General features: G+C 48.0%; 2 protein-coding genes across 5 annotated transcripts in view; one reads left to right on the top strand and one right to left on the bottom strand.

The window, feature by feature from the left end:
• LOC309520633 (uncharacterized protein) lies at window positions 1-26,087 on the bottom strand. Of its 3 annotated transcripts, XM_082202631.1 has the most exons (5): window positions 25,694-26,087; window positions 17,522-17,593; window positions 15,236-15,307; window positions 2,523-2,605; window positions 1-416 (listed from the first exon to the last, which is right to left on the bottom strand). In XM_082202631.1, exons 1-5 carry the CDS (start codon window positions 25,708-25,710, stop codon window positions 274-276), a joined length of 387 nt encoding a protein of 128 aa, XP_082058757.1. In that variant the 5' UTR covers window positions 25,711-26,087; the 3' UTR covers window positions 1-273. The 3 variants fall into 3 exon arrangements, 1 of the variants encoding a protein (XP_082058757.1); XR_014214280.1 differs by lacking the exons at window positions 1-416; window positions 15,236-15,307; window positions 17,522-17,593; window positions 25,694-26,087 and adding exons at window positions 5,723-5,857; window positions 7,572-8,409 and having other exon boundaries at window positions 1,489-2,605; XR_014214279.1 differs by lacking the exons at window positions 1-416; window positions 2,523-2,605; window positions 15,236-15,307; window positions 17,522-17,593 and adding exons at window positions 22,407-22,510; window positions 24,444-24,850.
• The window catches only part of MUC1 (mucin 1, cell surface associated), a 35,460-nt gene continuing 17,821 nt past the window's right edge, over window positions 8,449-26,087 (top strand). Inside the window, exons 1-4 of one of the 2 annotated variants that reach the window (XM_082202215.1) lie at window positions 8,449-9,017; window positions 18,171-18,880; window positions 19,245-19,321; window positions 24,759-24,892. In XM_082202215.1, the coding sequence (XP_082058341.1) occupies window positions 8,957-9,017; window positions 18,171-18,880; window positions 19,245-19,321; window positions 24,759-24,892 (982 nt within the window). In that variant the 5' untranslated portion in view covers window positions 8,449-8,956. Of the gene's footprint in view, window positions 9,018-18,170; window positions 18,881-19,244; window positions 19,322-23,537; window positions 23,960-24,337; window positions 24,412-24,758; window positions 24,893-26,087 lie in introns of those variants that run through there. The other variant, XM_082202216.1, reaches the window with a different exon arrangement.

Below are 26,087 nucleotides of genomic sequence, written 5' to 3'. Positions count from 1 at the left end.
GAATTTGCATGCCTTTATGGCAGCTAAGAGACTTGTACTTGGAGCCTGGAAGAATAAACATCAACACCTATGAATTTGCAATTAAAAAATCCTCACGAAAATTCATAAGTACCTTGAGTTCCATTGTGCCTGATAAACACTCCCCACCCCTTTTTTAGCAAAGTCATTTCTGCATAATATATGGAATTTTGTAGGTTATATTCATTAAGACTTTTTTAAAAAAATCAACTAATACATGCATGTTTTCTCCTAACATATTCATCTTCATATGCATTACTCGGCTGGAGAACTGCGCTGCAAAATTTCAGAGGAGTGCGGATTTCGAAGAGGGGCTGCATTGCAGTTCGCATCTTGTGTCAAAAAGTACGACTTAAGCAGGTTTGCTTTTAAATGCAAACTAAATTTCTTCCCTGTCCCTAGCAAAGAGACAGGAACTTGCAGGAAATAAGCAATGGTACGAAGGCATACAGGTGTTACGACACTCTTCCAAGAAAACTCCTCCCCACTCCATAAAATTACATTAGTCCATAATTATGTTTATAGCTCAGATTTTCATGGTTGGGCAGTGGTGGGGCATGGGGGTGGGGCAGACATCCCCTTCTTAAATGTCAGCCAGTCTGTAAGCTCCTTATGCAGCCACACTGTTTTCTTTAGGTGCCTCCCAATTTTATTTCTTGTTGGAATTGTCTGCATTTGTGACTTCAACATTTCACCTTTAAGAAACTCCCCTCCATCTTGGGCTCCCTTCTCTTTTGAGTATTTCTGACCATGGGTTCTCACCCTGTACAGTGGTACCTCGGGTTACGTACTTAATTCGTTCTGGAGGTCCGTTCTTAACCTGAAACTGTTCTTAACCTGAAGCACCACTTTAGCTAATGGGGTCTCACGATGCTGTTGCGCAGCCACCGTGCAATTTCTGTTTTCATCCTGAGGTAAAGTTCTTAACCTGAGGTACTATTTCTGGGTTAGTGGAGTCTGTAACCTGAAGCGTATGTAACCTGAGGTACCACTGTAGTTCCTTAAGCTTTTTCAAAATTGGCCTTCTTAAAGCCCAGAGTGCATGCCTGACCACACTCAGTGTTCCCTTGCCTCTGTAACATGAAACCCAAGAGGACATGAGAGTCCCCTGTTGCGAGGCACAGAAAACAGTGTGTTTCCCTGGTAAGATGGGAGATTTGAAGCACATAGGAGTCACCTGTTGCGATTTAGGTTCCAGCCAGGGCCATCTTGAGAGCCAGTGTGGTGTAGTGGTTAAGAGCGGTAGTCACGTAATCTGGGAAACCGGGTTTGTGTCTCCGCTCCTCCACATGCAGCTGCTGGGTGACCTTGGGCTAGTCACACTTCTGTGAAGTCTCTCAGCCCCACTCACCTCACAGAGTGTTTGTTGTGGGGGAGGAAGGGAAAGGAGAATGTGAGCCGCTTTGAGACTCCTGAAGGGGAGTGAAAGGCGGGATATCAAATCCAAACTCTTCTTCTTCGTCATCTTTAGCAGATGCGGCGCCAGGGTGCAAATATCTGCTCAGAGCCCCCAAATTACCATGGATGGGAGGGGTGAAGCTGCGCACTGCCAGCCGTGGGGGAGGCAACTCTCCCCCACGCTGTTGCGGGAGAGCAATTCTTGCAGAGGCTTGGGAGGGAAGCCAGCCATATGGTTGGCGGGGCGCAACTTCCTAAAGAAGAAGAAGAGGAGTTTGGATTTGATATCCCGCTTTATCACTACCCAAAGGAGTCTCAAAGCAGCTAACCTTCTCCTTTCGCTTCCTCCCCCACAACAAACACTCTGTGAGGTGAGTGGGGCTGAGAGACTTCAGAGAAGTGTGCCTGGCCCAAGGTCACCCAGCAGCTGCATGTGGAGGAGCGGAGACGCGAACCCAGTTCACCAGATTACGAGTCTACCGCTCTTAACCACTACACCACAGTGGCTCTCTGCAGGGATCGCTCTCCTCCCATGGAGGCTTGGGAAGGAAGCTGCACGCCCGCCAGCCATATGGTTGATGGGGCACAGCTGGTGGGCATGCAGGGAAAGGGGAGGCCACTGGCAAAGCCGCGCAGCTCCCCCACTCGCTGGGTGCCCCTGAGAGGCCGGCACCCTGGCGCAATGCACCACTAAGCCCTATGGGAAAGACGGCTCTGGTTCCAGCAGAGAATACAAAGGACATCCCTAAACTGGGACATTTGGAGTGTTTGGGGGGGCCCTGTTGCAATTTGGGATTAGAGCAACGCCCTGGCTGCAATGAGGGTGAAGGCTATCGCATTGCAACACTCAGCAGCTCCCGGAGACATGCAATGGGGAAAGAGTCTCGGCAAGACTTGGACATTGGAACAAAACCACACTGAACTAAAGCAACCTACAAACAGGGAGCTGTACTCTGCTTATCAACGCACAGAGATGCCCTTGCAGTCTCCAGTTCTGACTTCTGAGATCCCATCACCTTAACCCCCACTGTCAGGGTCAGACACACATGCAGCCCTTGGTTGTTTGGGCTGGGAGTGATAAAGAGTGTGGAATTGACACATCTTACCTGCAGGGCTGCAGCGCAGTTCCCAAGACCAACGGAGGTTAATGAAGATCTTTCCAAAACGGAGACCAGGATCATTTCCCCTGCTGGTAAAACAGAAAGGGCAGAAAATGAGAAAATCCTTCTGAGACCAGCATCCCATTTCATTTCTTTTCAATTTAATCATTTGACAATTATAAGAACAATCAAGAAAGCTGTTCCAGAAGAAGTTACTTCTGCTCATGGTATTCTGCAAGAAAATAAATCCCACTGGATTTTGTTTTCACAGGAGGCAATAATTTTCTTGGCAATATTGTGTAAGAGCCCACCAGTTTCTTCAGAATTTGTTTCTATTATTATTATTATTATTATTATTATTATTATTATTATTATTATTATTATTATTAAATTTTGTATACCATGCTTCATCCATAGATCTCAAGGCGGTTTCTATAGTTGCTTGCTATTCCTACTCTTAGATGTTACTTTTGCCATTATAGCCAAGTCCAATACTTTATGAAACCATTTATTCCAATAAGGGAGTGATGCAACTTTCCAGTTTTGAGCCCGTAACATTCTTGCAGGTGTTTACAGATAAGATGTAACTTCCTTATATTCTGTTTATGATAGGTGACATGTACTTCAGTATTTTTATTAGGTATTTTGTATTACTGTATACCGTATTTTTCGCCCTATAGGGTGCACCGGCCCATAGGGCACACCTAGTTTTTTTTGGGGGGGGATAATTTTTTTTTATTTCCCCCCCAGGCTTCCCCTGACCCCAGCCCCCAGAACAGGCTGCTGTCCGCAAGCCTTGGGAGCCCGGCGGGAACTCCCGCGGGCTCCCAAGGCTTGCGGAGAGCTTCCTACGCACCGACCTCTCTCGCTCGCCAGGCTTCAGCAAAAGCCTGCATTCGCCCCATAGGACGCACACACATTTCCCCTTCATTTTTGGAGGGGAAAAAGTGTGTCCTATAGGGCGAAAAATACGGTACTTTGTATACTGTATCTGAGTTGTGAACCACCCTGAGACCTGCAGGTATCGAGTGGTATAATCATAATCGATCGAAGGGAACTTCCTACTTTGATATTTTTGCTCTGACTGTCATATGCATCTTCCAGTATTTTAGTGCAGAAACTACAGGTCCATCACATAGGATAATTGCAGCAATTGTTAGCAGGCATAGGCAAACTCCAGCCCTCTAGATGTTTCAGACTACAATTCCCATCATCCCTGACCACTGGGCCTGTTAGCTAGGGATGATGGGAATTGTAGTCCCAAACATCTGGAGGGCCGGAGTTTGCCTATGCCTGGTTAAAGGCATTGTGCCTCTGAATACCAGTTGCTGGAAACCGCAGCTGGGGAGAGTTGCTGTCGGACTCAGGTCCTGCTTTTGGGATTCCTGTTGGTTGGCCATGGTGAGAACAGGATGTGGACTAGATGGGCCATTAGCCTTATCCAACAGGCCCCTCTTCCATTTTTATGTTCCATTGTGCTTTTTGCATCTCTGGCATACTTTCGAATATGATTTATCTGTCGCTCCAAATGTTACAGGGGCGTAATCTCATTTCAAACTGCAGCTGGGACTATGCCTTCAAAAAGCCAACAGCCATGGGAACAAAATATGGTACTAGACGTATGCTTGATGTTTTATTATGCTTTTATATTTGTTGGCAGCCACCCTGAGTGGCTGGGGCAATCCAGTCACATGGGTGGGGTACAAATAATAAAATTCTTCTTCTTCTTCTTAGCTGCATTTTAAATAGAAGCACACATTCTACTCACATAAAAACACGCTGATTCCCGGACCGTCCGCGGGACAGATTTAGAAGGCGATTGGGCCGGATCCAGCCCCCGGGCCTTAGTTTGCCTACCCATGGCTTACCCATGATTGCCTTAAAGGGAGATTACAGAAGTTCACAAGGGATGGGCAAAACTGTCTGTTTCAGGTTTTCTAAGTTTCTCATTTTTCCCAATCTCATATTCGGTTCTCCACGTTGCAGCAGAAGTTTGTGGGATTTTGCTTTTTAAAGCAAAATGAAGATCCGTCAGCATTTCAGTGCTAACTTCTCCTAATATGGACATGGATCACTAGATTGGCCTTTGGCCTGATCTAGGAAGCCTCTTCTGATGTTCTTATGGGTAACGACATGCCCTCCAACATTTCACCGATGAAAATAGGGACGCCCTAGTCAATAATAATAATAATACCCCACCCATCTGACTGGGTTACCCCAACCACTCTGGGCAACTTCAAACAAATATTAAAACATAATAAAACATTAAACATTTAAAAATACTTCCCTATACAAATGTCTTATAAAGTTTTCATAGTTTCTTATCTCCTTGGCTCAGGGGTTGCATAAGCTCATACACTCCAAGAGAGACATCCGAAGGAAAAGCTGGACATTCCAGTATCAAACTGGAAACTAGGACGGCTTCTGTAAATCCGGATCTGTCCCTGGAAAACAGGGACACTTGGAGGGTCTGTAACGGTGAGGGATGGCTGCTGCTTCCACGCCCGGCCTGTGGAACCTGATTGGCCGCTGTGAGGACAGGATGATGGACTAGCCGGGCCTTTGGGCGTGATCCAGCAGGTCCTTACGTTAATCCCTTCTACAATGAAATGAGATACCGCAGACGGTAAACATTTTTGTTGGCCCATCTCTCTTTAAGATTCAGGCCTTTTCATTTTGCTGACCTTTTAGGGTGCGTCAAATGTTCTGTCTGCCCCCGTGGTTGTTTTGTAACTGAGGGCTTAGCCACACTCACCTTTCCTCTTTCAAGGAACAGTCCGCCACTGAAAGCTCTGCGTCCGAGTGGCCTTTTATTTATTTTTTTGCTCTGGAGATTTCCCCTCGAAAACCCGCTCTTTAAAGCCCAAAGCTTTGTTGGAGGGGTTGTGGGAACCTTGGGACATATTTCCATGCTTGGCGGGAATGCAAAATTCGGACCCTCCAACTGGCCCTTTTTTTCCAGGGATAGTCCTGGATTTACAGAAACTGTCCTGGAGGGTCTGGGTCAAAATGCTTGGGGAGGGGAAACAGGCAAGCAAATGTGAATAATAATAATAAGAAACAACTGTTTAATGTGACGACAGCCTGTTGCAGATCCAATTCAACGCCATTGGTTCAGTTCCCATCAAGAGGCAATAGACAACCAGTGTGTTTTCAGATGGGTTTGATTCCCTGTCTGCTAAGCCTGCTCTGCAGGCCTGAGGCACCTCTTTGCTTTAATCCAAGGTACCCTGGCAACAGCATCCCTTCCCTGGTTACGCCCTCCACGGCAAAAGTGATATCACCAGCTCCACCTACTCTGCCATCCTCTCCTCTCCCTCTTAGCAAACAGGGGTGGTGACCTGATGGGGGGAGAGAGAAAGAGGGAGAAAGAGAAAGAGAGAGAAGGGGGTGTTCCTCCTTGGCTTGTCAGGCCTAATGAAAAGGGTGGCATGCCAAAAAAAAACCTTTCGAGATGGATGAATCTATCAGTTTCAGTTTCTCTCAGGCCACGTTTATTCCATACATTTAAAGCGCTACGATATGCTTTAAATGGCCCCCAAAGAAGCCTGGGAGCTGTACAGTGGTACCTCGGGTTACATATGCTTCAGGTTGCATACGCTTCAGGTTACAGACTCCGCTAACCAATAAATAATGCTTCAGGTTAAGAACTTTGCTTCAGGATGAGAATAGAAGCACCATTAGCTAAAGTGGTGCTTCAGGTTAAGAACAGTTTCAGGTTAAGTATGGACCTCCGGCACGAATTAAGTACTTAACCCGAGGTGCCACTGTAGTTTGCTAAAGGTGCTGACAGTTGTTAGGAGACCCCTCCTTTCCCTCACAGGGCCGCAGTTCTCAGGAGTTTCCTGTGAAGAAAGATTGACTGTTAAAACCAGTGCTACTTTTTGAGAAAAAATACAATGAATCCACCCCCCTCATGTTCTCTTATAACGGCGATGGTGCCCACCTGAGAGGTGCCAGAACTGAGTTCTGGCTAAGAAAATCCCTGGTTAAAACCACTTTGTAGCTCTGGGTGTGGAACATGGGCTTCCGAACAACTCTAAGCATTCTTAACAGGAATCAGGGGTGCCAATTTGAATAAAATATAGAGGTGGTGGGGTAAGGCCAGGTAAGCCCTGGCCTGCATAATCGGCCACAGAACACAGCCCATGTCACCATTTGAATGGCAATGTCTATCAATTTTGAGGGGCCCCTCAAATATTTTATTGGGGCGGCGGTGAAGGGACTTCGGCACCTAGGAATTGGCCCCATGACTGCCGTGAATTGCTCCAAAGAATCCTGCCATTAGTTACAGGTGCTGAGAGTTGTTAGGAGACCCCACCTCCACCCCCATTCACCTCACAAAGTTACAGTTCTCGGTTTCCTGTGAAGAGGGAATGGTTGTTAAACTGCTCTCTGCCTGGCTGGACTAGGCCCTTGAACTTTGACTGTCTACTTCAGCTCTTGCTTACCCGGTTGGAGTCCAGCTGGACGTGCCCTTTTCCAAGATACTCCATTGAGTTTCTGTTATGTACTGAGTTGAATAGGATCCAAACTGAAGCAGTCTGATTGGTCCTAGAACAATAGGATCCAAATTGCAGCAGTCCTAGAACAATAGGATTCAGAATGCAGCAGTCTGATTGGTCCTAGAACAATGCAGCAGTATGATTGGTTGGCAGGAACCACCCAATCATGCTCCAGATATAAGTGAATCCACAACCTGATTGGCTTACAGTAGAATTCCAGAATTAGCCAATCATGTGCAGCCCATTGTGTAAATAATGTATATAAAGCAGATACTTTGAGGGGACTTTCATTCATTCCTCCTCACCACTATGAGCTCAATAAAGAGCATGAAATCACTTTGCGACTCTGAGTATATATCAGTTTCCTTTCCCTCTTGGTTTTCCATTCCTGGACACCTGCCCCCTCCAACAGCCAGCCAGCACTTCATGTCCACTGAGTAGGATCAACTCTCCTGGCTGAGCTCTTTTGAGGTTTCCTGCCCCACAAACCCATAGGATCCCCCCCTCCCCGCTCCAAAGTTGCTTTTGTAATCCCCACCCACCCTTGTACCTGGGTCTTGCTTGCCACATCCACAGCAGCCATTAAAAGGTGATACATCTTTTTTAAACAGTCATGCCTTCCCCCAAGAACCATGGGAACTGTAGTGAGTTAAGGGTGCTGAGGGTGGCTGGGAGACACACCTATTCTCCTCACAGAAATCCCGGGTTCTCCTATGCACTTTCATGTGTTACAGTAGTACCTCGGGTTAAGAACTTAATTCGTTCCGGAGGTCTGTTCTTAACCTGAAACTGTTCTTAACCTGAAGCACCACTTTAGCTAATAGGGCCTCCCGCTGCTGCTGCGCCACTGGAGCACAATTTCTGCTCTCATCCTGAAGCCCGAGGTAATATTTCTGGGTTAGCGGAGTCTGTAACCTGAAGTGTCTGTAACCTGAAGCATCTGTAACCTGAGGTACCACTGTATTTTCACAAATATATACATTCCTACGCACACTTTACCCTAGCATGTACATTCTTTGCACACATTACTTGGCTGGGGAACTGCGCTTCAAGAGAAGTGTGAATTCCGACGGAAGACTGTATTTTGGTTCACCTGTTGTTTTGGGAAGTATGAATTGAGAACTCTCCTTTAAATAAGAACAGAGTTGGAGTTCTCCCCCATCCCTGTTAGGAATACAGGAAACTTCTTTCTACCCTGTTAGACCACTGGTCCATCCAGCTAGTCATTTTCTACACTGACTGGCAGCAGCCTCTCCAGGATTTCAGGCAAATGCTATGTCGCTGAGCTCTGGTGTTCCCCCTTAAAATAAAGCAATATTCTAGCCCTCAAGGTATGGAGAAGAGGGTTGATTTAAATAAGAAGCTGACTTATAGCAGGACCACGGGGGCATCTACAGGCATTCAGGCGTTCCCAGCCCTCCCTGGAATTGAAACTTCAACATGCAAAACAGATGCTCTCCCACTGATCTATGTCCCTTTCTATTCTAGAATAATGACATGGAATTGGGATCTAACACTTTCCAGGGTCTCTTTAGTATTCAGATTAAGCTCCCAGCGTGCTGCAGCTCTTGACCTCTCCCGTATTTTAGCTCCCCTATGACTCCCCCACAAGGCATCCCCACACTGAAAGCAAACCTTCCCTTCCCCAATGTGAAAACAGGCGAGGCAGGAAAGGAGCAGCCTTTTCTCTCTTCAAGGAAACAGCTCCCCAGGGGCCCGTGTTTCCTTCTGAGTGCTCAGCCCAGCCAGTCCTGTGGGAGGTGGCCTCCCTCCCCGCCCCTTACCTGTGCTCAGGTGCTTCGGCTATAAATTCTTACCTGGAGGCGCTCGCTGGCAATCCCTGATCACCCTGCTGCTCGGTCGACCTGCCTTGGGAGTTTACAAAAGCCCGTGTGCCTCGGACACCTGTCCACCCCACATCCCCGGATCCTTGCCATGGAACGGAATATCCTGCAGACGGTCACCCTGGCCTTGATGCTCCTGGCATTGTGCCCAGGTGAGCAGATGGCAAAGTGGGTGGCCTGGAGCTTCGTGTGGAGGGGGGAGCGAATGGGGAGGGAGATCAGCCCCACAGATATTGTCGGGCAGGGGCAAAAACCTGTGGCAAATCTTGTGCTGGACTTTTGTCAGGCAGAGCGATAACAAAGGGGTGTTGGGCACCTTTTGCAGGTGTGTCGAAAGGGAGAATGGTAGACGGGTGTGGCTGGAGAAGGTGGAAGGAAGGAGAGTGGTTATTCTAGGGTACGGTGTGCTCTTTCTATATGGAGATGGGCTGGATGTTGTGGGGGCCTCGAGGATAAGACCTGAGGCTCCTTCAGGCTGGGGGGGGTGTTTCGGTGGATGTATCCTGCTACATGTCATTGCCGCAATAATAATTCATTAGCTATGGATTTATACTGGGCTGTCCGGACATCATTCCGCTAAGTTGTTTTGCAATGCTTCCCCCAGTGCTGGCAGCAGTGCTGGGTTACTTAGGGCACCAGGAAATCAGGGGCACCTCAGAAAACGAGGAATTTTGGGGGGAAAGAATTTGACATTTGAAGAAGTCACCACAGGAAAAATCAAGACTTCGTTAGACTTCTTTACATTTCCTTCCCTCTCTTTTCTGCATTTTTCTGCTCTCTTTTGATTACGGTACTTATTCCCCACAAAACTAGGGGGGGTTCCTACTACCAGCGACCGAAACAGTGTGAGGAAATCAAATTGTAAATCTGTGTTTTGTTTTGTGTTATTTTACAGATTTTATTTTATGGTTTAGCATTGTATTTTGAACCGCATATGGTGAGGGGGCACAATAATCATTTCAGTGCTTGGGGCCTCTAAGTGCCTTCATCCCGTCCTGGTTAACCTGGTCCAGAGGGGCCCTAGGCAGAATCACAAAATCCTAGCGTTGGAAGGGACCCCGAGGGTCATCTAGTCCAACCCCCTGCGACACAGGAATCTCTTGCCCAAAGTGAGGCCGAAACCCATGACCCTGAGATTAAGAGCCTCGTGCTCTACCAACTGAGCTATTCCACCAATAAAATAAATGCAGACGTTTGTGGTATAAAAAGTTTCAGGATTTCAGCAGGTGAAGTTACAGGATGTGTACAAATGGGGGAATGAAGCAGTCTGTCTGCTCAGAAACTCTTCCAGGCGCAGCCAGGACTGGGAGTGGAGTGCCCTATAGCAGCCCTGTACCAACATAATCATGAAAGTACAATTTTTAAAAAATGAGATCTGGAGAGGGTCCAGTTTTGTAAGGAGATCACTTTAATCTCCAGCTCATTTGTTATCGTTCCTGAGCACAGGAATGTAGATGAAAGGAAAACAAATCAGGGGCATGGGAGAGTGGGCAGAGGCCTTTTGAAGTATTGGCCTCTTTTCCAGGAAAACTGATCCTACAATAAATCTGTTGGCCTTCAGGTGCCAACGCTTTAAAGTGTCTCTTTGTTGCTTAGGTTAGGCGGGGTTTTTTACATATATATATATATATATATATATATATATATATATATATTTGCTTTCGTAGATTTTCACGGGTACAGGAATGCAGGTTTTGGTGTCTTCGGGTGTCTTCCCGTGTAAGAGTCGGGGTGTCTGTGCGACGTTTCGACGAGATCTCACTCGTCATCTTCAGGCTGGTGCTTTCGGCTTCTTGTTACTGGAACAGAGCAGAATCTGGTGTTTGAGTTCCTATAACTCACTACTCACTAGCAGAATCTGGTGTTTGAGTTCCTATAACTCACTACAGACAAAATCAGCAAAATCCTCCATAAACACAATATCAAAACAGCCTTCTGCACCAACCAAAAAATAGCCAATATCCTCAGAAACCCAAAAGACAAAATCCAGCTGGAAAACCAAGGGGTCTATGAAATACCCTGCAAAGTCTGCCCAGCCACGTACATTGGACAAACAAACAGACGAATAAATGCACGTATCGCAGAACACAAGAATGCCGTCAAAAAAGAAGAAAAAACTTCCTCTCTTTTCCAACACATGAAAGAAACAGGACACGAAATTAATTTTGCAGATTCCAAATTGCTCTTTAACATGGAACATCACCACAAGAGAATAATCATGGAAGCCATCGAGATAGAGAAACACCCTCACAACATGAACAAGCGTGACGACACGTCCCGCCTGCCAGACATCTGGAAATTAGCCCTCCCCACAAAAACCGACACCAGAACCAGAGGCACACAGAACGCCGTCACCAATCAACCACACCAGACCCAAACCCAGACCCTCTCCACAGACATATTACAGACTCCATCCAGTAGCCAAACTATAGTGGCACCTCCGGATGCTGCACCCCCCTGCAATCCCTACACAGATCTGGCTGGCACAAGGCACAAAACCACAGCTCGCCCCTATACACGAAGCCAAGCCAGAGCACAACTAAATGCAGCACAGCCATCTTCTCAGAAAAACTCTTCACAAGCTCAAGAGGTCAAGACACAAAAGCTTTAGCAACTAATCTACACTTAATGACCCACCCAGTGGTATTCAGAATATCACTCATGAAATCACTCAAGATATCCCTCAAGTAATTAAGGAACAAAAGAAGAAAAGGCACACTAATCTAGGAACTTCCTCTCTGCCCAGAACGTTGGAGGCTATACACCACACCCCTCAACAGTATTTATAGGAACTCAAACACCAGATTCTGCTCTGTTCCAGTAACAAGAAGCCGAAAGCACCAGCCTGAAGATGACGAGTGAGATCTCGTCGAAACGTCGCACAGACACCCCGACTCTTACACGGGAAGACACCCGAAGACACCAAAACCTGCATATATATATATATATATATATATGCATTCCTTAAGGGTTCCTTAAGGAATTTGATCTTAGGAAGCAGGTCATTCTAGCTTGGTGTTGCCTACACGGGCTGGCAGCAGCTCTCCAGGTTTGTAGGCAGGAGAGATTTCCAGCCCTACCTGAAGATTAAATATGGGGTGTTCTGCAGGCAAAGCATGTGCTCTGCCGCTGCCCTGGAGCCCTTCTTTTAAATATAATAGTATGATTCTAGTCCTCATGGTTTTGAACAAACGGCTGCTTTTAAACAGGAACATATGAAGCTGCCTTGTACCATCTAGCTCAGCAATGCCTACACTGACTGGCAGCAGTTCTCCAGGGTTTCAGGCAGGAGAGATTCCCAGCCAATGCCGGGAACTTGGGTCCTTTTGCTTGCAAAGTAAATACTCTGTCCTGAGCTATGGTTGCTTGCCAGCTCTAATGCACATCTCTAAGGCGCGAGAGGAGCGGAACATAGCGATCCATCGAGTTTCGCACTTCCCTGAATGTGGGCATGCAGGTTTCGGCTAAAAAAAGAGTCATTTAAAAATGCTATTTGGAAAGAAAATGTATTTAGAAATGTGGAAGTTGAGATGGTTGTAGCCAATGCTAAATCCTAATTAGAGTAAGCCCATTAAAGTTAATAAACAGGAATGACTTAGGTTGGTTAATTTAAACATGTCTAGTGTGAGCAAATTAGGGTTGCCATATGTCCGCTTTTTCCAGGACACGTCCCCTTTTTCATGGGTAGAGTTGTCATAGTGATCCATAGTTAAAAGCAGAAGTCGGCAAATGTGTCTTCTTTTTTGCTCTTCAAAATATGGCAAAGCTAGGCGGAAGCTACTTGGATGCAACCCAATGTATGTTTAAAAGAAAAATGCATTTCAAACATATCTAAATGTGGATTTCCATCCATTTTTAAACACACACACACTGTAGATTAATGCAAAGGCAGGAGTGCAGGGATGTCTATGGGGGACACAAGAGAAAGGGGAAGGAAGGGCTGCAAATCAGACCGATCCCAAGGCCAAACAGATTTTCCTGCTGCAATAAGGAGGAAGGCTTTTCGATAAGGAGAACTGTCCTCCGTTTAGAGGAGGGGGAGAAACAAATTCTGACTCAACCCAAACTGGGAGTGTGATGCGATTGTCAATAACAAACCTTGTTAAGACAAACAAGCTTTCCTCTGGTACAGTACTCCTGGACGTGGAAGCTCTACCAGCTATTAGAGCTGTAATACTTCAACTAAGGAAAAAGCAAAGGCTGCTTTTTGTGGGGCTGTGGGGAGATTTCCCCTTTCCTCAGAACCTCCCTAGAGCCCCCTACAAATGTCCTTTTTTGTGCATTCATGATGATCACCAGGGCCGTTATGCGTGCAGCGGCGGAGGAAGGGGGGCAGTGGGGGCGGTCCTCCCCGGGTGTCATCACTGAGGGGGGTGACATTCGATGTGCCGCCTGCCCGCGACTCCCAAGCCTACCTCAAGCAGTCGAGGGAGGGGGGAGCTGCGCCGCCTTGGTGGAGGCCCTCCTGTTATGTACTGAAGTTCTCACCCTGGGCCAGCAGGGGGATACTGTAGATAGTTGTGCAAATGAAGGATCGAAAGTGACGTTCAGTGATTGGATAGTTTTAGACAGTTGCTACAGTTACGTTGTTCTGGAGCTCTATATAAGCAGGCTGACTGAGCTCTTCAGTTCAGTTCTGGCCTCTGAATAAACAAGAGCTGTTTGAAGAATCGCTGTGTCGTCTGATATGTCCGCCCACAACTTAACACTTCCCTCATTTCCCCTTCGACAGCTCAGGGGAGGCTTGGGAGTTGCGGGCAGGTGGAATGTCAAATGTCACCCCCCTCAGTGATGACACCCGGGCTGCTTCCTGGGGCGGGGGAAGCCTCCCCTGAGCTGTCAAAAGGAAGAGGGAAGGGAGGAAGGCTGCTGGCAAAGCGGCACAGCTCCCTCCCCTCCCTGTCCAGGAAGCAGCCTGTCATGGGCGGCTCGCTCCACCCCCCATGGGTAGCTTGCCCCCTGGGACGCTGGCCGTGGTGCCCCCCTGGGACGCTCGCCCTGTCGCCATGTGCACAGCATGTGTGACACTTGCTAGCTCCGCCTCTTTATGCGCGACCCTGTTTTCAGTCCTGTTTTTTATGCCTGCAAAAGTTTCGGGGCAGACATCGTCCTTCATTTCCAATCAGTGCATGCCCCTTAAACTTCCTGCGGAAAGCCTGTCTCCTCGATCGTTTTCCTCTCGGAGTGATGCAGGATGCAGATTTTTTAAAACCCAAAAAATCCTGCATTCTTTGTGTGGGGGAGGAAGGGGGGAATGACAAAGGTCCAGGAGGTTGATTCAGACCGTGAGTTCATCTAGCTCAGCTCTGTCAACACAGGCTGGCAGCCTCTCTCCAGGGCTTTAGACTGGGGGGTCTTGCATACCTTCCAACATTTCTATGGTGAAAATAGGAACACCCTATTCAACAACACTCCTGCCAACCTAGCAGTTCGAAAGCACGTCAAAGTGCAAGTAAATAAATAGGTACCGCTCCGGTGGGAAGGTAAACGGTGTTTCCATGCGCTGCTCTGGTTCGCCAGAAGCGGCTTAGTCATGCTGGCCACATAAAGAGAGATGAGTGCTGTTGTGACGTGGGGCAAGCGCCGCAACCCCAAAGTGGTCACGACTGGATCTAATGGTCAGGGGTCCCTTTACCTTTTATTCAACAACAATGTGGGACCTTCTGCATGCTAAGGCTAAGCAGGTGCTCTGTCACTGAGCTAGAGCCCATTTCAAGCCCCAATTGACAGGTTCTGGCCATTTCCTGCCCTGACGCTGCAAACATGCATGCCAGAATCCCTCCCAATCAAGCCAATTCTGGGGTTTCCTGGCCCCCAAACCACACTTCTGGCAGATGCCCCACATTTCAAGAGGGATCGGGAGAGGCTGGCGATGGTTTTCAGAAGACAGCACTAACTGCGGCAATCTGAGGTTTGATCCACCCTGGTCCCAGAGGTGTTGCTGCAATGTGCTGTGCTGTGAGGGAAGGACTCTGGAAAGGAAATTGCACAATCCTTGGGTCATTCTCGCCATCAAGGGTATGCCCAGGCCTTTGCCAGAGAGATCAAGCTGACTGCTCTGGACCGGTCTAAGGGTGTAGGTTCCAGAGGAGGCCAGCAAACAGAAACTGCTTACGGTTCACACTGGAATAGGTACAGTTTCGGTTTCCCATCCAGTTCTCATTTTTCCAATCTTTTATTTGATTTGTTGTATCTCTAGGCCACTTTTCAACCGAGTGAATCTCATAGAGGTTCACAAGCAATAAATAGCAACAACATAATAAAACATAACAGAACACCACGAATACAGCATGAATCATATAAAATAATCAATCAAACCAGCACTGTTTTTCTAGAAAAAGAGGTGCCAGAACTCACCATGAACACCTACCTCGTTCTCTTAGTTAGAATGGCAATGACGCCCACCTGAGAGGTGCCGGAACTGAGTTCAAGCAGGTTCCAGCTGGGGGAAAAGGCTCGAATAAAACAATTTGGATTTATAAAACACTATTAACAAAACAGCAACTAAAAAATAAGCTAAACATCAAAATTAAATTCAGTTCTCTACATTCTTAAAAAAAATAAAAATGTCCTGATGAAAATTCATTAGCATTTTAGTGCAAATTTCTCCCAACTTACACTTTGCCTAAAGTACACATTTTTGCAAAGCAATTTGCTTATCATACATTTTTCAGTTTATTTGCAGTAACAGATGCATTTTTATGCAGATCTGATCCTAGTACATGCACTTTTATGCCTATTACTTGCATGGAGATCTGCAAAACTTGAAGAACTGCGAATAGACGCTGGGTTTCAGTTTGCCAATTACTGTGGAAAGTGTAAATGACATAACTTCACTTTTAAATGCAAACTGAATCCACATTGCTTGGCCATCCCTTTATGGGAGACGGGGGGGGGGGGGGGATGCTTTGGGGTTATGTTCATCGAGAGTTGATAGCTGATAGCTATAATTATCCTCCCACTACAGAAATCTTAGTCTGTTCATCATACGCAGAACCTGAAGGCGAGACTCGGGAAGAGGGTAAGTTTTACAACCTTTCCACCCCCCTGGGGGAGGGGGCACAGGGGAGGGGGAATGCTGCCCCCCAGCCTCTCAGTATGGTTAAGGGTTGGGGCCTGCTCATCTGTAAAGAGTAAGGCAGGTATCTCTCCCCTTCCACGGAGCTATGAAGGAGTCGGGGAGCTGCAGGTTAGTAATGGGGAGCTGCAGGTTAAGTACTTAATTTGTTCCAGAGGTCCCTTCTTAACCTGAAACTGTTCTTAACCTGAAGCACCACTTTAGCTAATGGGGCCTCCCGCTGCCGCCGCGCTACTAGAGCATGTTTTCTGTTCTCATCCTGAAGCAAAGTTCTTAAGCCGAGTTACTATTTCTAGGTTAGCAGAGTCTATAACCTAAAGTGTATGTAACCTGAAGTGTACGTAACCCGAGGTACCACTGTACTGTATGTTGGAAGCTGCCTAGAGTGGCTGGGGCAACCCCATAAGATGTGTGGGGTATAAATAGTAAAATTATCATTATGAAATGGGGCGTCCCTATTTTCATCGGGAAAATGTTAGTGGGTATGGAATCAGAGTTGGAAGGGACCCTGAGGATCATCTAATCCAGGGTTTGTCAACCTGGTCCCTACCGCGCACTAGTGGGCATTTCAGGACTCTAGGTGGGCAGTAGGGGGTTCTACGACACAAGCTGAATCCTCCTTCCATCAAGCACTGGTGGCCGGTAAGGAAATTTTACCAACAGAAAAGATGCATTAGTGGGTGGTAGGTATAAAAAAGTTGACTACCCCTGATCTAATCCAACTCCCTGCAATGCAAAAATACGCAGCTGTCCCTTCCAGGAATTGAACCTGCAACCTTGCCGTTATCAGCACCATGCGCTAACCAACTGACCTATGCAGCTGATGCTGCTGGACTACAACTCCCATCATCCCCAGCTGCCAACAGGGGGGTTATGGGAACTGGAGCCTGACACCTGGAGGGTATCACCTTGACTGCCTTTGTATTTTTACCACCAGTAAGAAACCTGTAGGGCCGCCAGTTTCCCAACTCCCATCATCCCTGACCACTGGCCATGCTGCTTGGGTCTGGTGGGAGATCATCTGATGGGAGATCTGATGGGAGATGGGGTCTGATGGCGTCCCAACAGGTTCTCCACCACAGAAATAGTGTATCCTGGAAGAGAGTCATGGATGGCTCACCCAGGGAGTACTCCACGCTGCAGCATTTCGTTGCAGTGTCCATTTTAGGAAGGTATTCATTAAATTAGTATTTTTTTTTAGGGACAGAACTAAATAAAAGAACAGAGAACAGTCCAAACCTGGACTGTTTATTGTGTCTTCTAAAAAGAAAGCTACCCCTGCCATTCCAAGGCCATCTTCCTCCACTGCCAGAGACAATGTGCTTCTGAATACCAGCTAGCTGGGAATTGCAACTGCGGAGAGTTGCTGTTGCACTCTGGTTCTACTTGTGGGGTTCCCATCTGGTTGGCCACCGTGAGAACAGGACACCAGACAAGATGGTCTCTTTCTGCCTGATCCAGCAGGGCTCTTCTTAAGTTCTTAAGGCCTGGCCAGGCATGTTAAAAGCAGAAGGCTTTTTGGAGCAAAACCCATGGGTGGAATGCTCTTTGGATAAATGACGCCACTTCCAGACTCACAGCGGATGGGGAAACCTCCAGGATGATACTGGCCACACACGCCTGTTTTTGTGCATGCCATCTGCCAGTCTCCTACAAAAGCAAGCACAGGGCAGAGATCAATAAAGAGATGTCACTCTTCCTTGCCTATGTCGTATCTCCCTGCCCTTGAACTCCCTTACAGTTTGGATTGGACGTGGCTGCATATGCTCACTCGTTGCCTAGTATTTTAAGTTTCCCTGCGCCTATCAAAGAGGCAGCTGTTCTGGTGACTATACACAGCTGGTATTTTCCTCAGGATTTTTGGAAGCAGTCCAACGTTAGAAAAATAGACTGATTACCCAAAACCGTTCTTTTGAATGTGCTATCCTTATATCGCTCCATCTAGCCCAGTGAAGTGGAACCTGTGGCACTCCAGAATGTCTACAACCTCCTACCATCCCTGACCACTGGCCATGCTGGCTGCAGGGGCTGATGGGAGTTGGAGTATAACAATGTCCCCATCCCTATTTTACACCTAAGTGCATTTCATGTGTGATCCCTGATAGGTTGGGACATGTGTCTAGGAGATGGGTAGGAACAACAGGAAGGCCTCTTCTTCACCAGCCACAAATCATTCAGGTGTTTCCCCAAAGTGGGTCATTAATGGGATTCTTTGCTATCTTCCCAGTGATCTCGACCACCATGGAAACCACCGACTCCGAACCCTCAACAATAACTTCCCCACTGGCAATCACGTCTGACACCCCTTCAACAGAAGATTCCTCCACAGGACCAACCACCGTTGAGGAAACCACGAACTCTCAAGGGACAGAAAACCCCTCCCCCTCCCCAAAGGGATCCACGGAAACCCCCACATCCTCAGGAGAACACCAAAGTTCCACAGCAACTTCCAAAACTGGAACCCCACCAATAACATCCCCTACAGAATCCTCTGCAACAGCAACCACCTTTGAGGGAACCACGAAATCCCATGTGACAGAAATCTTCAGCGCCTCTACAGAGGGATCCACGGAAACCTCCACATCCTCAGGAGAACCCCAAAGTTCCACAGCAACTTCCAAAACTGGAACCCCACCAATAACATCCCCTACAGAATCCTCTGCAACAGCAACCACCTTTGAGGGAACCACAAAATCCCATGTGACAGAAATCTTCAGCGCCTCTACAGAGGGATCCACGGAAACCTCCACATCCTCAGGAGAACCCCAAAGTTCCACAGCAACTTCCCCACCTGGGACCACCCTAACAGCAGCCCCGACTAAGCCCCCTTTGACGAATTTCAATATCACTTTCCACATCGCAATGGATTTTACTGACGACCTGAAGAATCCGTCCTCCGAACCGTACCAGAACCTGGAGGCGAAAATCAGGAAGATGGTAAGTTTTACAACCTTTCCACCCCCCTGGGGGAGGGGGGACAGGGGAGGGAAAATGCTGCCCCCAGCCTCTCAGTCCGGGGGTGGGGTGGGGCCTGCTCATCTGTAAAGAGTAAGGCAGGTATCTCTCCCCTTCCACGGAGCTATGAAGGAGTCGGGGAGCTGCATCCAAGGTCCATCTAGACCTTGGCTTAATGGTGATTGTAAACCCCTTTCCGTGCGTGATCTCCTCTAGCTATGGCTGCCCCACACTTTTCCCTCTGTGACTCTGTATCACAGGGGAGGGCAGAACCAGTCAAGGATTGGGCCCTAGAAACTGAGTTTATCTCCTAATACAAAATGCACACCTCCCCTTTCTTCCACAGTATGATGACATTTACAACTGCTCTACGTGCCATGCTAAATATGGGACATATCTTGGATGCACTGTGAACGGATTCAGGTATGGAAGGTGGATTAAATGAGGGCTGGTGAAAAGTGTCATGTTGGGTTTTCTGGTTCTCACAAAAACAAGAGCAGCTTAACTGCCACCACCTGCCCCCAACCCTAGGTTGACTGCAAGGGTCTCATTAAGAACAGCTTGCTCTCTTTCCGTAGTGCTGCAAAATACAGCTCTTGCTGCTGAAAGCTTAAGAAATACCTTCACCATGCTCTTCAGTATCCTTTAGTGTTGCCCAATTACCTGTAAAGTACTTCACAGCCACACGGAAACATGAAAGCAAAAATTTTTGATTTTTATATGTGTTGGAAGCCACCAAATTGGGGTGTGCACTTCTGCACATGAATCCCAACCGCACTCTGTTCAAATCCACATCTTCCATTTAAAGTGTTACCATGTCACTTTAAACTGTCATGGCTTCCTCCAAAGAATCCTGGGAGCTGTAGTTTGTTACAGGTCCTGAGAGCTGTTTGGAAGTCCCTTTTCTCCTCCCAGAGCTACAATTCCCAGATTTCCTTGGGGAGAGGGATTGGTTGTTAAACCACTCTGAAAATTTTAGCTCTGGGAAGGAAACAGGAGCCGCCTAACAATTCTTGGCACCCTTAAGAACCTGCAACTCCCAGGATTCTTTGGGGGAAATCTACATCTCTTCAGTGTGGTATACGTTTGCTGTAAATAGATGATGTGGAGAGACAGATAGATAGATAGTTAGATAGATAAGTTGTGTACCTTCCTCCTAGGATTACAGGGTGGTTTACAATATAAAACCACAAAAATACATAACATACTAACAAACAAAAGTAATAGAAAAAATTAAAAGGCGAGATAGATGGTTTAATTAACCAAAGGCCCAAGATAAGAGGAATATTGTTACCTGGCGCTTAAATATATGTAATGAAGGTGCCAGGTGAACCTCCTTAGGGAAAACATCCCACAAGCCTACTGAACCTCTCACAGAGGAAGGACCTCAGATGATGATTGAAGGGTCCAGGTTGGTTCCTATGGGAAGAGTCAATCCTTGAGACCTGTTGTGTCTTTATTTTCTTATATTAATCATGCTTCTTAAAATACAAATATGCAGCTCAAAATTCATTGGCTTCTTAAAATACAAATAATTTCAGCTCAAAATTCATTGGATGTGGCATCTGTGTACACCCACTCGTACACAATTTGCTCTGAAACATACAGTTTCTCCACTCACTTTTGAACGTTCACATTTCAAATACAACATTTCCACTTTCAATATGAATTCTGTGCACCACCACTGGTACAAATCATAGTGATGCAAGGGAACTGAAAAGTCACCTAGTGCAACCGCATGCCAATGTGCAGTAAATCCACGGCCACAGCATTCTTGATAGGTGGCACTCTCCACAATAACCCCAACAAAGAGGGGTGAAACAGTTTCTGAATCAGCAAGTTCCACTATTGAAAGACTTTCAGGGTTGTTTCTTTCGGGCCAGGCACTGAAGGCCTCTGACTCTGCTACCACTCAGTGGATTTGTAACTGGCTGACTGACCGAACCCAAAGGGTGCTCGTCAATGGTTCCTCTTCATCCTGGAGAAGAGTGACTAGTGGGGTGCCACAGGGTTCTGTCTTGGGCCCGGTCTTATTCAACATCTTTATCAACGACTTGGATGATGGACTCAAGGGCATCCTGATCAAATTTGCAGATGACACCAAACTGGGAGGGGTGGCTAACACCCCAGAGGACAGGATCACACTTCAAAACGACCTTGACAGATTAGAGAACTGGGCCAAAACAAACAAGATGAATTTTAACAGGGAGAAATGTAAAGTATTGCACTTGGGCAAAAAAAATGAGAGGCACAAATACAAGATGGGGGACACCTGGCTTGAGAGCAGTACATGTGAAAAGGATCTAGGAGTCTTGGTTGACCACAAACTTGACATGAGCCAACAGTGTGACGCGGCAGCTAAAAAAGCCAATGCAATTCTGGGCTGCATCAATAGGAGTATAGCATCTAGATCAAGGGAAGTAATAGTGCCACTGTATTCTGCTCTGGTCAGACCTCACCTGGAGTACTGTGTCCAGTTCTGGGCACCACAATTCAAGAAGGACACTGACAAACTGGAATGTGTCCAGAGGAGGGCAACCAAAATGGTCAAAGGCCTGGAAACGATGCCTTATGAGGAACGGCTAAGGGAGCTGGGCATGTTTAGCCTGGAGAAGAGGAGGTTAAGGGGTGATATGATAGCCATGTTCAAATATATAAAAGGATGTCACATAGAGGAGGGAGAAAGGTTGTTTTCTGCTGCTCCAGAGAAGCGGACATGGAGCAATGGATCCAAACTACAAGAAAGAAGATTCCACCTAAACATTAGGAAGAACTTCCTGACAGTAAGAGCTGTTCGACAGTGGAATTTGCTGCCCAGGAGTGTGGTGGAGTCTCCTACTTTGGAGGTCTTTAAGCAGAGGCTTGACAACCATATGTCAGGAGTGCTCTGATGGTGTTTCCTGCTTGGCAGGGGCTTGGACTCGATGGCCCTTGTGGTCTCTTCCAACTCTATGATTCTATGATTCTAAGGCGTGTTTCCAAAAACCATTGTACAATATTGAAGTGCCATGGCATGCTCACCACAGCCAAGCACTACATTCAAGGGCCAGAATGCAGAATGCTCAATGGCAGAGCATCTGCTTGGCATGCAGAAGGTCCCAGGTTCAACCCCCAGCTTCTCCAGGTAAGGCTGGGAAAGACCCCCGGTCTAAAACCCTGGAGAGCTGCTTCCAGTCAGTGCAGATGATACTGAACTGGGTGGACCAATGGTGTAGCTCACCATATAGCAACTTCTTGTTTTCCTCTGTTTCTGCAAAGCATGCGTGTTCCTCCACTGCAGGGCGGTGGAATAAAAGGCCCTTGAGGTCTATTCCAACTCTACAATTCTGGTTTCATGCCAATTGATGCTCAGGCAGAAAACAATCCTCGCTGGCCGCGTTCCCTGGCAAAACCAGAGATTTAAACCAGGGACCTTCTGCATGCAAAGCAGCTGCTCTTCTGCTGAGTGATGGGAGTGTGGGACTGTCTAGCTGCATTTCCAAATCTGCCAACGCTTCTCTTTTCCCTTTCCAACGTACAGTAGCGGTTCAGTGCTGGCAGATACAACGGTACGCTTCCAGGAAAGTCCAGATGTTTCCGCCGATAAGCTCCGCACTGCTCTGAGCGACGCACCTGAAGACAAACGGCAGGGCCTCAACCTGACCCAGATTGAAGGTGAAGGGCTGAAGGATGAACAGTGGGGGGCTGGGTACTACAGCAAAGCATCCTTCAAGCTGTGTCTGCGACACAAGACTCAGAGCCTCTTGTGCAGCTCCAGGCACAGAATTCCCTTCCTGGAAGTCTAGGCAGGTTTCCAGCCCTCAGTGCTGAAACTGGGATGATTTCTGTAGATTAATATGCACACCGCAGATTGCATTATGCAAAACAACAGCATGACGCTCAGGCAGGAAACACACCAAATATTTAAGGCCCTTTGGTTGGACACCAAAGTAGCACTCAACCTCTCCATCTATTGGTACAAGGATTTCTCCCTGCACAGGGGGACGCTCTCATCTCACCACACCCCTTATGAAACTGCTCTGGGGGTTCCCCCCAGCCCTCTGGAGCAGATCTGGAGATGACACGGGGTTCACTTGGGCCGGGTGGGAGGAGAGGAGGAAATGTCCCATTGAGCAAACAGCAAGCCTTGCAAGGACAGGACGCAATAGCTGAATGCCGCCCGCTTCAGCTTGCCCCCAGGTATCCTGGGAATAGTCCTTGAGCGCTCACAGAGCTATGATTCCAAGCATCCTTAGCAACCTGGTTCCCAGGATCCTTGCAGATTTCCCATGCATTTAAACATATGGTGGGTACAGAGCTTGAGGGATGTAGTGAGGTTGCAGAATCCAGCTTATTCTACCACAGATGATCTACCCAGTTAGCTATGGGTCTTCCCTACAGCTTTCCCATTCCTCCCCAAAGGGAGAGGTGTAAATGGACATGGAGGGGACTCCCACTGGAAACACCCATTCCTACCTACACATTCCTACCATTGCGGGGTGATGGTGGGCTGGAACGCTTGACTGTGGAGGCAGCTTCCAGGTCTCCTTCCGGAGGCTCCTCCTGCTCCAGCTGGGGGGCCCCTCTCGCCCCGTTGATCTGCTTCCTGCTCAGGTGGTGCCCATAGAAAGAGCAGAAAGAGATGCTCAAACTTCAACAACCCTCGCAGGTGACTATGTATGGGGATGGAGATCAATGGGACTGAAAAGGGCTGGGAGTGGGACAAATGCAAAGAAGGGGGCTTCCCGTAATCCTGAAAGTAAGACTCCAACCCAAGCTTGAGCACCTCTAGGCACAATCCCTGAGCAGGACAGCAGGCCTGCCTCTTCTTCCTCCGCCACAAATCTTTTCCTTCCGGGAGGGGTCCTAATGAGATCATTTCCTTTCACCTCAGTGACCAAGCAGGAGACGACGCCACCTTCTCCTACCACAGCTAGCACCACCTCAAAGACAACCACACCTAAGCCTCCCATAGAGCAGACGTTCACCGTCACTTTCCACATCGCAATGGATTTTACTGAGGACTTGTCGAATCCGTCCTCCGAAGCGTACCAGAACCTGGAGGCGAGAATCAGGAAGATGGTAAGTTTTACAACCTTTCCACCCCCTGGGTGCCCCCTTGCACAGGGGAGAGAAATGCTGCTCCCCAGCCTCTCAGTCCGGGGGGGGGGGCTGCTCATCTGTAAAGAGTAAGGCAGGTATCTCTGTGCCACGGCAGAGCTATGGGGCTTCCAGGTTTGTGACGCAGTTTCCTGGGGATTGTCAGCCCCTATATGCTATCTTCAATTCCCCCTCGTCCCTGCTGCCCCACACGTTCTCCCCTGTGCCTCTGTTTTCCTGTGGGGTGGGGTGGGGCAAACAGAAGGTGAGAAGGCTGACTTCATCCCAGCCATGTCTCAAGCCTCAGAAAAAGAGTTAATAGCATAATACAACATCCGTACTACCCTTTTCTTTCCGCAGTATGAGGACGTTTTCAACTGCTCAGGATGCTCTGCTGAAGGGAAATATCTAGGATACACGGTGAATTCTTTCAGGTACGGAAGGGGGATTATATGAGGGCACCCACCTGAGCTAGGTGGGTCCAGCTGAGTATAGGGCAGCTTCCTGTGTTTCTGCTAAGCATGTACATGTCTCCACTGCAGGGGGTGGAACAGATGGCCCTTGAGGTCCCCTCCACCTCTACAATTCTGGTTTCATGCCATGATATGTTCATGCAGAAAACAATCCTCGCTGGCCGCGTTCCCTGGCAAAGCCAGAGATTTAAACCAGGGACCTTCTGCATGCAAAGCAGCTGCTCTTCTGCTGAGTGATGGGAGTCTGGGACTGTCAAGCTGCATTTCCAGATCCGCCAACGCTTCTCTTTCCCCTTTCCAACGTACAGTAGCGGTTCAGTGCTGGCAGATACAACGGTACACTTCCAGGAAAGTCCAGATGTTTCCGCCGATAAGCTCCGCACTGCTCTGAGCGACGCACCTGAAGACAAACGGCAGGGCCTCAACCTGACCCAGATTGAAGGTGAAGGGCTGAAGGATGAACAGTGGGGGGCTGGGTACTACAGCAAAGCATCCCTCGGGCTGTGTCTGCGACACAAGAATCAGAGCCTCTTGTGCAGCTCCAGGCACAGAATTCCCTTCCTGGAAGTCTAGGCAGGTTTCCAGCCCTCAGTGCTGAAACTGGGATGATTTCTGTAGATTAATATGCACACCGCAGATTTCATTATGCAAAACAACAGCATGACGCTCTGGCATCAAACACACCAAATATTTATGGCTCTTTGGTTGGACACCAAAGTAGCACTCAACCTCTCCATCTATTGGCACAAGGATTTCTCCCTGCACAGGGAGACGCTCTCATCTCACCACACCCCTCATGAAAGTGCTCTGGGGGTTCCCCCCAGCCCTCTGGAGCAGATCTGGAGATGACACGGGGTTCACTTGGGCCGGGAGGGAGGAGAGGAGGAAATGTCCCATTGAGCAAACAGCAAGCCTTGCGAGGACAGGACGCAATAGCTGAATGCCGCCCGCTTCAGCTTGCCCCCAGGTATCCTGCGAATAGTGCTTGAGCGCTCACAGAGCTATGATTCCAAGCATCCTTAGCAACCTGGTTCCCAGGATCCTTGCAGATAACCCATGCATTTAAACATATGGTGGGTACAGAGCTTGAGGGATGTAGTGAGGTTGCAGAATCCAGCTTATTCTACCACAGATGATCTACCCAGTTAGCTATGGGTCTTCCCTACAGCTTTCCCATTCCTCCCCAAAGGGAGAGGTGTAAATGGACATGGAGGGGACTCCCACCGGAAACACCCGTTCCTACCTACACATTCCTACCATTGCGGGGTGATGGTGGGCTGGAACGCTTGACTGTGGAGGCAGCTTCCGGGTCTCCTTCCGGGGGCTCCTCCTGCTCCAGCTGGGGGGCCCCCCTCGCCCCGTTGATCTGCTTCCTGCTCAGGCGGTGCCCATAGAAAGAGCAGAAAGAGATGCTCAAACTTCAACAACCCCCGCAGGTGACTATGTATGGGGATGGAGATCAATGGGACTGAAAAGGGCTGGGAGTGGGACAAATGCAAAGAAGGGGGCTTCCCGTAATCCTGAAAGTAAGACTCCAACCCAAGCTTGAGCACCTCTAGGCACAATCCCTGAGCAGGACAGCAGGCCTGCCTCCTCTTCCTCCACCACAAATCTTTTCCTTCAGGGAGGGGTCCTAA

The sequence above is a fragment of the Podarcis vaucheri genome (genome assembly GCF_965113315.1).
Source record: "Podarcis vaucheri genome assembly, chromosome: 16".
Taxonomy (NCBI): domain Eukaryota; kingdom Metazoa; phylum Chordata; class Lepidosauria; order Squamata; family Lacertidae; genus Podarcis; species Podarcis vaucheri.
The sequence above is the reverse complement of the archived record's forward strand: the minus strand, read 5'-3'. Positions and strand labels throughout refer to the sequence as shown.